The sequence below is a fragment of the Athene noctua genome, chromosome 2 (assembly GCF_965140245.1).
Source record: "Athene noctua chromosome 2, bAthNoc1.hap1.1, whole genome shotgun sequence".
Lineage (NCBI taxonomy): Eukaryota > Metazoa > Chordata > Aves > Strigiformes > Strigidae > Athene > Athene noctua.
Window position 1 is genome coordinate 25186518 of NC_134038.1, and position 16241 is coordinate 25202758.

The 16241-nt window shown below is 38.6% G+C and overlaps 1 protein-coding gene across 1 annotated transcript; it reads left to right on the forward strand.

The window, feature by feature from the left end:
- The first annotated feature begins 96 nt into the window (after positions 1-96).
- RIDA (reactive intermediate imine deaminase A) lies at positions 97-8520 on the forward strand. Its single transcript, XM_074897632.1, has 6 exons — positions 97-226; positions 3925-4030; positions 4580-4634; positions 5532-5600; positions 7198-7253; positions 7691-8520. The coding sequence occupies exons 1-6, from the start codon at positions 162-164 to the stop codon at positions 7751-7753; spliced, it is 414 nt and encodes a 137-aa protein (XP_074753733.1). The 5' UTR covers positions 97-161; the 3' UTR covers positions 7754-8520.
- The last annotated feature ends 7721 nt before the right edge of the window (positions 8521-16241 follow it).

Genomic DNA, 16241 nt, shown 5'->3' on the forward strand with positions numbered 1-16241 from the left:
GCCACCCGGCTCTCGCAGTGCGCATGCGCGTAGCGCAGCCGCGCGCTCACGGGCGTTTCCCAGAACCCCCGGGGGGCGGGGCCGGGGCCGCGGGGGGCGGGGCGCGGCAGCAGCAGGCGGGACGCTGGGCACGGAGGGGGGGCAGTGCTCTGAGGGCAGAGATGGCCTCGCTCGTGAAGAAAATAATCAGCACTGCTAAGGCCCCCGCCGCATTGGGTCCTTACAGGTATGCCTTGGCGAGAGGGAGGTCTCCTGGAAGAAGCAGCACTCAGCAGGAGCGGGTTTTGCCCGGCAGGGTTCCGAGCAGGTCCCTGGAGCGGGGGTCTGGGGGGGGTCCCCCCGATCAGGGACCCGTCTCCTCCCCAGTAACCCCCCGGGCACATCTGGAGTGCTACAGCGCGAACGGCTCTGCAGTGCCAGCGCCGAACTTCAGCCTGATGGGGGGGCTGGGGCGGTCCTTATCGCTTTAGGTGAGGTTTTCAGGTGTCTGTCAAAAAGTCAGTTTGGGGAAAGAATTCTAAAATTAGTGATAAGCAGTGAATGGGAAAAAAAAAAAAAAAAAAGGAATGATTCATCTCAAGTCAAAAAACGCTTGTCTAGAATAAAGTCATGTTGCATGGGAAGTGATCAATGAATGCTGACTCTGGAGGCGATGGAAAGGCAAGGCTGAGCCCGATCCAGGACATGCTTTGGCTGTTGGAGAGCTTGCTGCCAGGGAATCGCAAATCTTTTCTTATTTTGAATGTGACTGTCAGAAGGTTATAAATGCTTTTCAGTCTAAAAACGAACTGCTGTAAAAATATATGGTATACAGTGTTTTCACAACTAAGTTGTTAGTTGCAACAGTTCTGAATGTAATGAAAAAGCCACCCAATTTTAATTGGAGGAAGGTTTCTCTTTGCTATTTGGATGTGAAAAATGTTCAATAACTAGACCCGATAACTAAAGTACTGAGGATTTTTACTAGGGTACTTTCTAAAGATTTTTAATTCTACATTCATGCTTTGTTTTCCCAATATAAACACAGACTCCTTTGGTTTAAACTTTTCCACTTGCAGCATCTTGGTGCCTTCCAGGTGCATTTTGTCTCCATTACTTTGAAACTGAGATTTCTGAGCTTCAAACTGTGTGTTCTTTATTGGAATTATAAAGATGGAGAAATACAAAGTGTAGAAGCAGAGAGACATGACATGAAGTTTAACTTCTGTAAACAATGAACTGTTGGTGGATTGCAGCCAGGGGCCTGGCATTGCTTGTAGTTGGAACATCTAAGACATGGGAAGGCAACAATTCTTTGGCTGCACACACACACCACTGGCCTAGCCTTCAGTTTAGCTCTCTACTGCTGTTGTCATGTGTACTCCAACATTATGTGCTTCTTAATAGTTCTTGATTAAATACTGCTTATTATGTAGCCTGTTAATTGTATGACAGGTCTAACATCAATAAGTTTATCACTAACTTAGTTTATCAGGTTTCAGTAAACTTGTCAAAGTCCAGTGAGCAAAAGTTGCACAATAACTGCTACGTCTGTGCTGTGGAGTCTGGGCATGGTAACAGAGGAATGAGGACTTAATATGGAATGAATAATTGGGATGTATGGGCTGCATTCCTAGTTCTGCTACAGCCCTTCAGTATGCTTTTTGCTGACCTATTTTTATTGTATTTTTGTATTTCTTTTACTGCATCCAGTTTCCAGTACTTTGAGATAGGTAGGTAGACAGATATGTAAAGAGACACGTGTGTGAGTTTGTTAATGTCTCATTAATGTTACTAAACTTTTTTAAAAGACACAGCAGAGTTGCTGTTCCTATGCTAATCAACACTCATTTGTGTGAAGAAGATCTGATTAAGTTTGCAGCCCTTGTCTTTAAGGAGCATGCTTCTTAACACCATCTCTCTGATGGACAATCTTCTCATGTCATAATGTCCATCCAGTTACACACTTAGGTATATTTAAACCTGAATGACTTTAGGCAAGCACTCATATCTCTGCTGAATCAGAGATTAATGAGTAGCTATGATTGATCCTAGTTACAGGATACATCTGCAGTTGAAGTGTGATTTGGGTTTGTGTAGTTGAAGTTTCTCTGAGCTTCGCTCATGCATTTGACTGCAGTAGAAGTATACCCTTCAGTTGGTAAATTTTTAATAGTCTCAGTGAATGGAGGATTCCACCGATAAGTGTACTAAGAGAAGGAAGTTGAGGAACAGAGTAGGGGACCCAGTAAGACTGCTACTGATGTTCATCTGGAAGCAGTATCAGAAGGCTTCAGCTTGTTTTTTCCCCAATTATTTGTGATATAGGACTGTTTGGAGGCCTTTGTTGGGATAACTGTTTTGTTGTGTCATTTGCTATAATAAGCACTACAAGACAGTCTCTTTCTTTAGAGAGCTCGTACCTTGTTGCATGGTTCTCCGTGCTTCAAACAGAAACAGAAGTTTGTGGTCTGAAAGCCTGTGCCTCAGACAAAGCAGGACATGGTAGGAAAGCAAATAAAATTAAAGAAGCATGTGTGTTTGGTTCATACACACATTTTCTATCAATAAGAGTGCATCAGCTAGAAAACTACTTCATTCACTAATTTCTCTTCTTTAAATCGTGTCTTCTGTGATTTACTCCAGTTTTGTTAGTCAATACTAGAGAAAATAATTGCCACATAAGATATTTTAAAATATCGGTTAAGTTACTGGCTATATTTTTCCCTGTGAAATTACAGGACAATGTGGGACAGGGGTAAAAGGAAAAATGGGTATGATGGCACTATTTGGATTGCTTAACCATAGTAATTTATGTTGGTCCCCTGTGAAGTGAATGGATTGAGACAATCCAACTGAGTCAGTCTCAATTAAGAGATCTGATAAAAATGTTCTCTGAAAGAGTCCCTTTTTTTCTCCATTGACATTAAAGGGAAGCTAACCTAATTTAGATACTTCAGAGAAGTACTTAAGTCTAGATTGTGTAACTTGGGAGACTTGTTGAACTGTCAAAACAATGCCTTTTCTTATGGAATGGGAAGAGATAACACAAAACAAACACTTTCAAAATAATCTTTCTCTAATTTCTTTGCAAAATATTTGTAATTACCAGCTAAAGAGAAGTAAATTATGTCTTTCATAACGTTTGCTAGGTAGTTTAAACCTTTGTTTTAATCTTTTAATCTCTTTGTGGTAATTAGAGACATTAATAATTGCCAACTCTACTTCAGCAAAAACACACCTGACATTTATATAAAAATGTTTTGAAAATAGCTTGGATTCTGCATTCTTCTGAACTAACTGAGCCAACAGGTCACACAGGTTATTTGGTGAGAGAAGAGTGATTGTTCTGGGAATTAGGGTGATGTGCTGACTGGCCAAATTCATGACTCTGGAGGAATACTGCCAGAGAACTAGCGTACAGGGCTTCACCTCACAACTGTAACTTGTTATCATGGTGCCTATTTGAGAAGAAAAATGTTGAATTTTCTAATCAACTGTCTTTTGTTTTTTCTCTTTTTTTCGTCATTGTTCTGCAGCTGAGGTGTAGATAAAAGGTACCGTCTACTTCTCAAACTAGGATGGAATATTTATCTGGGCAGGTGCAAAAAAAATGTGTTGTTTTGCTTCCCCTCTGTGCTATCTGCAAAGTAGAAGCTGTGTTTCTCAGTTTAGCGTTGCATTGCTGTGCTCACACCTTGTGCCTTTGTGAGAACTGGGGTTTATTTTCTCAAAAACAAAGGTATGTGCTTCCACAGGTGTTCTAATCCCAGCTCTCCCAACAGCATGAACAGATTGAAGTGTACAGTCTTGTGCATGCATAACCTCAGTCCTCTATCTTTCTGAGATATTATAAACTACTGAAGCAAATGTAAAATGTGCTTTCAGATAGTTAAATGTTTTGATGGGGAAACATTAAGCCGGAAATATCCCTTCTGTTTTCAGCCAAGCAGTGCTGGTAGACCGGACAATGTACATTGCAGGACAGATCGGTATAGAACCTTCCACTGGTCAGCTTGTCCCTGGAGGGGCGAAGGAAGAAGCAAAGCAGGTAAGATGTCTTCTAGCAATAAACTTGTAATGGAGTTGGCATGTGCTTGGTTAAGAGAAATTGGAGAAACATAGAGAGCACATTTCACATCCATCAAGATGAGGGAAAAGCAGGAGGAAGTCATTCCTTTCTAACCCTGTCATTTTCCACCTGAACAACTTGGAGGCCAGGGCAGGAATCAGTATTTCATGTAGGAAAGTAGAAAAGAATCAGTGTTTGTGATAAAGGTTCAGACCTCAATAAAAACACGGGTTTGAACTGGGGAAAGATTTGTTCCCCCAGCAGCAAAGAGGTGGTATGAGGTAATAGCATGAGATGGAGCTGCATCATGCGTTTACATCTAGTGAATGGATGGTTTAATAGTTGTGGTTTATTAGAAGCTCCCTTTTATTAATTTCTCATTTTACTTACCCACTGAGGACTGTTGAAGATTTGCTGGGTGAACTCATACTGTAACATGGATGTAGCCAAATTACAACTCATATTTACATACTTACCTAAATACAACACCACTGATTGTTAAAAGATTTTTGTCTCATTTTCTGTTAGGCTCTAAAAAACATGGGAGAAATCCTGAAAGCTGCAGGCTGTGACTATGGCAATGGTAAGTGCTGCTGTGATGGTGGCAAACAAGTTGTTTTTACCTAGATTTTTTTAAAAAATTAAGTGACCTTTAAAAAAAAAAAAAAAACACAAAAAACTTTTGCTAATTTGCTAAAAAAAAAATTTGCTAAACATACAGTTTTTATCAACAACTGGAAGAAATAAAAGGAATCATGAGTCTGGGTTAAAACATAAGAACTAAATCAACATGCAGGTCTTAGTGATGGGTATCAATGGAACACTACCTTTCACCAAAAGTTTCTGCCTATACTACTAATATTTTAACTCTAACTGGGGAAGCTCAGGTATAGACAGAGCTGCAACTGACTACAGTTGTTTTAGGCATCCTAGACTTTCCTCCAGGTAAAATCAGGTTTGTATCAATGGTGTTAATATCCTAGGAACTTTCAACATTTTTCTGGGGGGAAGACTCTAATAGTGGAGACAACCAGGATTAATGCTGGCTTGAGCAGTCATGGGTAAAAAATTCTAGCATAGACTGTATTTTCAGTCCTTTTATGGACTTTTTGGACAGCAGATGTTATATATGTTATAATTTAGTGCCAACAGTTGGCTTACAACACGTTTTTTAATTGACCTACTTATCAGTTCTGTGCCTCTTGGAAGAATTGGACTTAGAATGAAATTCACAATGGATTTTTTCAGAGCTGGTCAGGAATGTCTAATTCCTTAAAGTTTCATTATATACTGGGTATTCAGACTTTTTAGGTGGTTCTGTAGGTAGTAGGTCTAATGGTCAATATCTGTTTGTAAAACTTAAAAATGTTTAGAATACTTGAGAGAAGTTTATGAAATAAAAGCAAGAAATGCACTAAAGATTTCCAACCTTTGTATACAAGTCAGAGGTCTAAAATAACTGCAGTTATGTAATTTCTAGTTGTGAAGACTACAGTTTTGATGGCAGACATGAAGGACTTCAATGATATTAATGATATTTACAAACAATGTAAGTAGATACTTTGTTTCTGTTTTACCAGTATGGCTTGTGGAACAAATTATATTCACAGTAAGCAAAGTGTTTTAATGACTCGGATGATGTAGTTCCAGATTCTCTGAGATTCCAGTAGAAATATAACATTTAAAAAATAATTTAATTTGCAAGCATCAGATCAAGCACAGCCTAATTTCATGTGGATTTGTGTCCTGCCATCCCACTAACTCACTGTCATGTGAAGATCAGCTAGTGCTATCCCTACATATTGATTTTTCATGTCTCTTTACCTTGATAGATGCTGTGTTGTCCATAATATAATTCTACTGGAGACAGCCTTCAAATACTTAATTTGAGATTTTGTATGTCTGTTTCTTTAAAGTCTATTTGTATGTTTGAATGATTTGTGAGTATTGTTATGAGACAGGGGTCATTTTTTATACAAGGATGAGCCACACTGCTCCACTTAAGAGAAAAAAAAAGAATAATGCTTGGTTAGCAAAACTGAATGTAGACTGAAATAGGTGATTCCCATATTGTGCAGAAGAATTTGGGAAAGTATGCACATAAATTCCTTATTTATACAGGTTTGGTTTTTGTTTAGATAGCAACACCTGGTCTTGAATGAAGCTTTTACTGATGAGTTATAAACAGTCTTCTGCATGTCAAAATGGAATTGTGTGTGCATTTAAGCAGGGTAAAAGCAGACCAGCTGGATACTTGGTTTTCTTGTTGCCTCCTACCTGTAGTTCAAGAAGGTAGTTGTTGCTGTTCTTTGATTGTGAGCTGTTACCCTGCATTGTCAGTGCAGGACCCTGAAATTAACATTTCTGAGCTTAGTGTTAACTCTCAGTAGTAAAACTTTAATTTAATTATGCAAATTCCTTGAAAATGTTCAAAGTCAGGTTGGATGGGGCTTTGAGCAACCTGATCTGGTGAAAGATGTTCTTGCTCATGGTGCGGGGATGGGTTGGACTAGATGATCTTTAAAGGTCCCTTCCAGCCTGAACTATTCTATGATTCTAGAAATTCAGCTCTTACATCTTTACCTCTTTTTGCCTTACCCTGCCCCCGTTCTTTTAATATCCTTGAGTGCCAGGCCTAACTGCGAACAGAGGAATAGGTCAAGGGCCTATTTTTCCTCTGCCTTTCTTTGATATGAGTAAGGTTGGCCCCCTGCTGACTTTATGCAAATCTGGGATGTTTGCTCCTGACTCTTTTGGCAGGGGCCTGTTTCTCCCTCTTGCTCGTTCTGTAAAAGAGCCCTCTCCCACTCCCTGGTGTTTGCAATTGGATGATCACCATTCTGATTTAATCTTTCTTTTTTTGGCCATGTTGGTGTTAACGGTGTCAACGGAGTGCAAATTATCACTGGCCACTAGACCGTAATTGTAGCTGGCTTCTTGATGATGAATGGTAGCTTGCTGAGATGTTAGAGCAGTCAGTGACGAAAAACAAACAAGGGGGAAATGATAACTGGCACAGAAGACTATTTGTCTTGTAGCCTTGAACCTGAAACTCTTTCAATGACTGTATTGTATACAGATTACTTTGAACTGTGTTTTATCAAGCAAAGTTAAGTGAATGGTGGATGTTTCTGTTTAAATTACAGTTTTCAAGACAAACTTCCCAGCCAGAGCAGCCTATCAGGTTGCTGCTTTGCCCAAAGTAAGTGTCACTTTTCTACCTACAAAAAAAAAAAAAAAAATTTTTTTTAATTCCTTACTTCTGAAACATTCTGACAGCTTTTCTTATTCCAGAATAGCTTCAAATGCAATTATGTTAATGAAGACTCTTAAGTATTTAGTTTTTTTCTAAATATACCAGTCTTATTCCCTCACATGATAAGAGATCTGAATGCGAGAGACACATTTCTTTACGGTGGAAGATGGCAACAACACTAGAAATGAAGAGTTGTGATACTTAAGTAAGAGTAAAGTGAATTTTCAATATTATTTAACATTGCTAAATTAGTAATACAACTGTCAGAAATATCATCTCCCTTAGATGTCACTCTGTTCCTACAAGGTTTTGTTATACATCCTGTTACATCGTAAAATAGATATATCAAATTCCTAATACATTTCTTCATTGTTTTCTCACAGGGTGCTCGAGTTGAGATTGAAGCTATTGCCATTCAGGGACCCCTCCAAGATGCTTCAGCCTGACTATAAATAGAGACTGAATATCCGACCACAGCAGTTTTAGATTTAGTACTTCTCCCTTACATCCTATTCCTACAATTGACTATCAGCAGTTATGTACAGTTGAAATCAGTAAACTTATCGAGGAAAGGTGGATTCTGGATTGTGGCCTTGGATTCTAAAATATGAGCTTACAGTGAGTTTCTGCCAGCAAACCCTGAAATCTCTGGGAGTTTTGCTAGTATCAGCTGAGCTTGATTGCAGCACAGGGCCCTTGCTTTGTGATGGTGACATGATATTCTGGTATTAAAGTACATGTTTGGGTAAATGTGTGACAGTTATACTATGGGTGATCTGGACATGAAAAACTCTAATGATTTGTAATAGTAGGTTTTTAGTAACAATTTTAAATAAGAAAAAATGGCAGAAATGGGAAAACAGAGCACTTGAATGGCTTAGTGTATGTATTCACTTCCGTGTTTGGGTGAATTTTGCTGGTTTTGTTTCTGAACTGTCTTAAACTCTTTCTTTACAGAATAATTGCTGTTGGAACTCACATTTTTTCATATGGAAGCAATTGCTTTAGAAGGTTAATAATTTCAGAAGAAAATTATGCCTTTCTAAAATAAATTGCTATCTTTATAGATCAGCTGTAAATTAATTTCTACATGTAATGTTTTTCATAGCAATTCAACTTTGACTATCTTTTGATTTAAAACGAAACACTGAAAAAATCCTGCTTAATGAGAATAAAAATGGCATCTGTAAAACTGTGCTAGTCTATTCTGGGAACAAACTTTTCCTGATTATGCTTTGATACTCCCATTACAAAAAAGTCCCTATCCTGCTTATTCAATAAGAAATAACTCAAACCAAAATAAGAAGTTTATTGTCTATCTTCTAGTAGCTAAGGATGAAAATAATCCTCCAAGACAGGAGGCTTTCAGCTACCATGCCATTACAGTTCTTGGCATTTTTCTCACTGTCATTAAGGACCGAAGCATCTGCTTGATGGGGTGATTAAGCAATACTGAGAAGTCACACTGGTGATACTAGTAAGTTACCCCTCCCTCTAAATTTATCTTCTAACTAAGTAGAAATGGATACCATGTTTTTAATGAACTAGTTTGAAAGTCAGCTACCTCATGGTTGAGTTGATTCCCTTCCCTGCAGCCATATGACTCAGACAATGTTGGTTTATTTGGGGGGAAATGAGCAGAAATCCTTTTCTGTTGTAGTCTGTCCACATCAATGTCTTTGTTTTGCTCACTTCTGTGAAGATGGCCATCCAGTTGCATATAGGGTGCTGCTGCCAGTGTATTCTCACTTTCTTTGTGTGGAAAGTAAAAATAGCTATGTACAGCTGCTTAGAGAATGTACAGTTTCAGTGGTAGAAGCACATACCTGCTTTACCAGATGTATTGTGAGAGGGAGTGCTGTAGGCTGCTCCTTCCAGAGGCTGCTGTTTGTATGCCAGAGTGTGTGACTGCGTGCTTTAGAAGCTATTTCCACTCCCATCTCAAGTGACCAAAGTCACTCAATTTTGGCAAGCCCCAAAAGCAGCAGTATAGCAAGTAGAGAGTTTGCCACAAGTCAAGTTACAATACTGTGGGTTCAGCTGTCCCAACAACTCAAAACCAAACTTCAGTTCTCCTGTGCGTGTATCATCCGTCTTCTGGGTATAACGCCTACTGATGATCATCTCGCATAGTTTTAATCTGTTAATGAGTTTCACATGGTAAGCACGCAAGAAAAATCCAATCTGGCAGCACCATGTTGCTGTCTGCCTTCCCATGGCACACGCAAACAATTGTCATGTCTGAAAATTCCCCTGCATTCAATAATACCACAGCCATGCTGTGAGAATCATCTTCCATCCCTGGATAAACTGTAAGTATTCCACCTGTGGTTTCTTACCTTCCTGCTTGTAAGATGTGCTTTCCAGCTCTTTTACTTCAGTTGCGCTATTGCAGTAATGTATTTCATATTTTTCAGGCACTCCTAGTATCACTTTAGCATATCCCAGAAAGGCAGTTAGAAAGCTGTGAGAACAGTCAACGCTACTTACCCCTTCTAGACATGGTGTGAAATGGCTATTTCTCCTGATTTTTACTGAGCTTGTAAACTGTCTTTTTTTTTATACAGGTTAATAATGAGACTGTGATAGCAAGTATGTAAGATGTGTGGCTGTTTTACAGTATTTCTTTCCCTTGACAAAATTGGAGATACTTATTTTTATTACAAGCAAGATAATGCTTTTAGTATTTCAAACTAAAGTTCCAAGCAACAACCTTTGAAAAGTACCTGCATATAAACTTCTACACATAAACTTTATTAGTCTTGGCTTCTGCTCTTGTTCTCTCTTCTTGGCTATACCATTAATGTGTATGCTCTACAGCTCTAACTCAAGAAGAAATCCCACCTAAGACAAAACATGACCAGGCTTGTTAAGAAGGAGCTAGTACTAACATGAATATGACTTTCTAGTAAATGTAGAGCAAATGTTGCTTCACTTTGTCAGTTAAAAATAATTAATGTATTTGAATGGGGTTAATTTGAACAGATTCCCAATTTATGTTCCTCTGTTACAGCTTTGCTCACATATAATTACTTTGGAATAATTTAACTTATTTGTAGCAGATTTAGTTAAAGTTCACCTTCAGCAGATTTCAGCAGTGTTGAACAGGAGCTAAGTTCAGCCTTCTAGAATCACTATGGTTACCTCTTGCCTCCACTCCCTTACTTGTGCTATGCTGCCTCTTTGCCAACCTTGAACCTAACACTAGGTGGCAGTTTAAATTTTTTTTTTCTTTGTGCTGATTTGCCCGTTTGCTGGTGTAGGCCCTTTATAGAACTCCTTTGCGTGTCTTCACTGTTACGAAAGGGTGTGAATATACCATTGCTTTCCGCAGTAAGGGACAGTCTGAGACTGAAATGTAAGTGAAGCAACCGAAAAAAATGCATGCTGGAATGCAGCTAACAAGAAGCAACCCAGTAATGCCATTAAAAATGTTTGTACCAGTGAGGAGGTGCCACTCTAATAAAAGTCAGGAACTAAAATCCAGTTTTTAGCTTTATGATTCTTTACCTTTTAGCTGGAGACCAGTTGCACTGTTTCTTGAATACCTCAGGCCTACATATGTGTTCTTCAGGTATAAGCATTCTAGAATGACTGAAATAAACTCCCTTATTTACTGCTGTAACGTAGCAGTTCTTAACATAAACAATCAGCCTTCCATAGAGATGTTTAAAACTTTTATTTTTTTTAAGCAATTATTTAATTCTATTCTTTAAGACAAAAAGACTAAGTCCCACAATTCTCCAGTATGAAAAGCATATTGTGCATATCTCTTAGGTCTTAGTTCAGCAAAGTACACAAACATTTAAGAAATTCTGTTTTAACTAAGTTAAACTTAGCTTTTTTTTGCTAGACTGAGCCACTAATATGCAAAATACGAAGTTGCAATTCATCTTGTGGCAAACTAATTTCACCATATAAAATGTTTCAATCACATGTAACTTAATAAACCAACAAATAAAACAACAGGTCCTGTATTTCTGTGAAAATAAAATATTAAATTTGCATGTTACACCAGGTATTTCTTTTAGTAGTTATTTTTTCTCCAAATGATTATATTCTATATGAATTAAACAATGCAAATATAAAGCTCACTTAATTTTAATAAAACTTTATTTTCTGTTAAAACATATAACCAAACTTAAACTGACCTAATCTTCTACAAGCACCTTGTTCTTGCTGCAGTTTTTACCTGAAAGCAGTTCCTCACTGAGCAAAAGAGCCAACCCTAGCCAGCCAGACTGCCAACTATCTTCTGGACACCTAACATGCATATGTGTCTGCACAGAGCTGACAGAGCAAATTTAACCTCTTGTAGGGCTGTGTTTATTGGTAATTGAAACAAAATTCCTACCAGAACTTTTTTGTTAGTTTGGAAATTGTTTGTTCCTTCAACTGTCCTGCCCAGCACACCCTGCAGCCTGAAATGATTACTTCTACCTTGCATGAAGTTAAAAGCTGAAGATTGTCTAGCTTTTGGGTTCTGAAGATGGTTTTGTATTTTCACTATGGTTAAAAAAAAAAAAGGCATGCTATGGTATATTGCCCAATCTCTGGAGGTTTATCTTGTAAATAAAGACACTGGAGTATATCTTCTCAGCCTTAACAAGAAGAAGCTCTCTAAACCACAGATCGATTTCTGCCCTTGGCAACCTCTGTGACATCCCAGGTTTGCAGAGGCAAATAATTGCATGTACTTTGGCCCTTTATGCATAGTATATTGGTAGCTTACAGATCATGAACACTAGATCCCAATGTATTTCTCAAGGTACAGGTATTTTATTTCTCAATGCAGGGATGTTCACCATACATCTAGCAGCCACATTCTGATCTTGTGGTAATTCAGGTGATTTAACATTTCATGTTTAACCCAGTGTCAAGTATATTTCATCTTTTAGAAAGGAAAATAATCTGTTGTAATTATAGAATGTATAAGGACCGAAGATGACTGAGAAGGGCTGATACTATTGAGTCATTGACTGGCTCATCTTCCTTTTGTTTCCATTAGCATTGTTTAATGGCCTGAAGAAGTTGAACAGTGAGGTAAGAATGTATATTGTCACCTGTCTTCCTTATAACAACAGTGGTAGAAAGAGTGACTCTGAGGTGAGCAGGTTGACTCCCTTGTATCTTTGTATTTTATTTCCAAGTCCAGCCTCCTTTCTTGCTGTTAATACTACTTATTATAGAATGCCTCTTGGTTTATGCTTTAAAATTGCTTAATATAGCTGGTCAAACTGCAACTCATCATCTAACACGTAACTTGCAAGTAGTCAGCAGGGCTCCCCCACCAATTTAATCTCCTGTGTTTGGGAGCAGGGCTGTGCTTGCACAGGTGCTGGTGGCTAAACCAAATTCCCAGCTCGAAGGAAGAAACCAGCCATGAGATGAAGCTGAAGGTGGAAGTTCTTGGGGCATCCTGGGCCCTCGCTGTATGCCCAGTCCAGTCCTGTATTGCCCTGGGGAGTTCTCATCCTGCTCAGCACCTGTACCCCCACTTCTCAGCTATCCAAAGTGCATGGTATGTCTCTCATGGCTTTTTGTCATGGAATGATTTGGGTATGTGGACAAAAAGTTTTTAATTTCCATTTTAATATCGATAGAGTTTTAATCAAACTAGCTGCTCTTTTTAACTATTACAGAAAGTAAAAATAAAAATTAAAACTCTGCAATATCCACCTAGCAAAAAAATCCCTAAAAACCAAAAAAGAAAATACGTATTTTGATTCTAAAAGTTTGTGATGTTGCCTACAGCAAGCTGACATTTAATGAAGCTGACAAGTTCATAAGAATGCTGATAAGCAGAAAATCTTAGATTTAGTGATATAGCCAAGGAATAAAGCTGATAGGCCAAGGATATCAATTACATTATTTAACTCAAAGTCAGCTGGAGTCAGATGTGCACATGCAGCACAAAATTTAGCTCTTAGAGGGGATTTGTCTAATTTCCTGGTGACAGTAAACATTAGCTAATAAAACAGCAACATGTGCATGCCCTTCTTAGATGACTGATGACTTCTCCATATTCTACCCCCTTATGCCAGAGAATCCTGTAAACACAGTTCCCAACAATATATAATATATAGTCCCTTTACAACATTCACTATCAGAACTAATTTCTACTCTCTATCTGATCCATAACATCAATTATATTCAGGGCCCATTTTCACAGGAAATTTGTTTGAAAGCTTTTCTATTCAACTTCAGCTCTAAAATGTTTATTTAGCATTTTGGAAAATAACCCAGACAGTCTCTGACAGCACACTTCTCCTGGAGGACAGCACTGCAGGGAAATATAATAGATGGCCTCTCCTTTGGGAACAGGCTTGTATATGTCTCTGGTTAGAAACCTATTTTAGAAGCCACAAATGTGTATGAGGAGCTGCGACACAGCTAAAGACAGGTTAGTAATCACCATGAATGTTAACAGCTGTGAGGTTATCTTTATAGTTTAAGTGTGCTAGGATTTATAAGACTAAAACATCCTACTCATAGTTAAAAATACCCTCTTTGTTTTTTGCAGAAGTCATCACATATATTGTACTACTAGCCTTTCAATAAATTTCTGTTTAAAAATGGAGAGCACCCTGTATATCTTCCATTTTCTGTAAAACTAACTTCTGCATTTAGTTACAGCCTGGTGAATGGGCACTTTCATCTTCCAGTCCTCTACGTACTATACACTTCAGCAGCTCCATACACTGGTAGTCCAGGCACTCAGAGAAATTGCCTGCATACTACCATTTAAAAAAAAAAAAAAAAGCTACACTATTCTTTATCCTATATAATGCTGGTTGAAGGTTTCAAAGGTTTGAAGTTATCTGAAGCTGGAAAAAAATCCGATTTGAAAACTGAATGATTATACTCCTGTTGGAAAACCACTGTGCTAGCCATGTACAGGAGGCACTCTGTGGCAGGGAGGTGAAAGTTCTGGTATTTCAAACACTTGAAGTCTTGGCAACTTGACTTCAAAATACAGAAAACTTTTTCTGATGCCTCTTATTCATGTTGGTGGCTTGTGGCTCAATCCATAAAAGTTTTTCTGTTTTCCCAGCCCGATAAAATTTAGAAATGTTCATATGGACAGAAGAGCAGGCCCAGAAGAGGATGTTCACAAAGACATAACTTCTACTCCTTGTTATTAGCTGTCTCTGAAACACATGGAAAAAAAAAAAATTTAACAATTAATTGAAGGTACAACTTGATATTCATCAGATCTTGCAGGAATTCAAAGGGAATGTTCCCTGGAAGCATCACAGGATGAAGGGGGTATCTCCCAGATCTGTGAGGAGGTTCTGTGTGGACTTGAAACAGCCCCAAGCAGCCACTGGCTCTGCCTCCTCTCAGGCCATTCATATACAGGCTTCCTCTTACAGACATTAACATCACCTATGTGAAATTCTGTTATGCTGCAACAGCATTATGCTCCTCCCCACCCTGCTGCCTTTTCTCTTAACAACTTTTGAAATCATTAGATAATTTCAGTCATATGTGACACAGAAGCAAAGATCTCATTGACATTAAATCTTAAATAAGGACAAGATACAAAGGGTATAAATTCAAGTACAGAATATTACATTTAAATGTAAGAAAACCTTTTTTTTTTTTTACTCAATAAATACAGCCATGAATCTCACTGGCTTCCTTGATAGCCTACAGATGCTGCCCAAGGGAATGACTGGCAGAAATCATAGTGTCAGACCACCCAGCTCAACGTACTCCTTTCCAAGCCAGAAGACCCTGCAAAGATAGGTAGGGAACATGAGAACAAGGGGCTTCACTGTAGTTAATGGTAGTATTCCACAAGGCTAGGTAGGGAACACAGGGAAGCTGGGAACTTTGGATGGGAATGCAGGTGCAGGAGAGAGCCATCCAACTGCAGTGACTCTCTGTGACAGAGTCTGACAGTTAATTTGCATGAACATCGCTAATACAATGTAAAAAAAAAATATCCATTTAGTGGTTTTGAATTCAATATACTTGGTGTGTCACTGAGCATTCCCTTGGTCAGAGATGGACCCCAGCTACCTTTAGAGCAGTATTTATTTTGCACTAGGATCAGCTCATATCCTCTTAGTCGTATCCTCTCAGAGGCAAAGCTCTGAATGTTTTTGATCTCTCTCAAAGTAAGAATTTTTCTATTCCCTTTAGCAATCTTGCTTATCTGCCCAGAATCTTGTTTTAAGTTCTTCAATATCCTTTCAAGATGGAAGAATTGCTCCCTTACACAACAGCATCCCAGATTTAAATGCTCACTGTTTCATTCTTAACATTGTTTTCTCTTCTTGCCCACAGCTGTTCTCTGAGCTCTCTCCATCGGTACCCTCCTATCATCTGAAATGCATTACAGACATAGAAGTAGGGCTGCTCTTTCTGCTTCCTTACAAAACTGTTGGGGAGAATAATGTCGAGGCAGGTAAATGAAGAAGGTATTTCAATAAAGCTGCAATCACCACATGAGGAAATCTCTTACTCTTTAGGTGCAGTATGGTGTTCTTTGAGGTTTCCCAGAAGCAAGTTGTGCTTTGCTGAACTCACAGCACAGACAGGTAATTCTTTGCAAATGCATAGGGGAAACACATTAAAAACAAGTTGAGTGAATAAACTTTTTTGGACTTCATAGGTAAAGCTGTATGGCATAGGTTTAATGAACCTCCTCCAAAAGCACAGTTGCCAGAGACCAACAATAGCTTGTCTTCACAGGCTAGCTTAAAAAGTAACAATATAAAGGTGATCAACTGTTTCATGGATGAGAATTAAAGGAAGGTGTTTTCTTTTTTGATCACTGCTTATCTAATTCTACTTGAGTAAGCACAAGGTCATAGAGGCACATATGTCTTGACCAAACTGCTTGACCACCACCACTGCTCTTCCAGGCTGCAGTGCTCATGCTGCAAACCATTTTCCTTAATCCTGTAGCACAGGTAGGACATG

What these genes read in the sequence shown, in the direction of transcription:
- RIDA (XM_074897632.1), top strand. Translation starts at nt 162, where the DNA reads ATGGCCTCGCTCGTGAAGAAAATAATCAGCACTGCTAAGGCCCCCGCC. An exon ending in TAATGATATTTACAAACAAT is followed by an intron (nt 5,601 to 7,197) that starts GTAAGTAGATAC and finishes TTTAAATTACAG; the next exon opens with TTTTCAAGACAAACTTCCCA. An exon ending in AGGTTGCTGCTTTGCCCAAA is followed by an intron (nt 7,254 to 7,690) that starts GTAAGTGTCACT and finishes GTTTTCTCACAG; the next exon opens with GGTGCTCGAGTTGAGATTGA.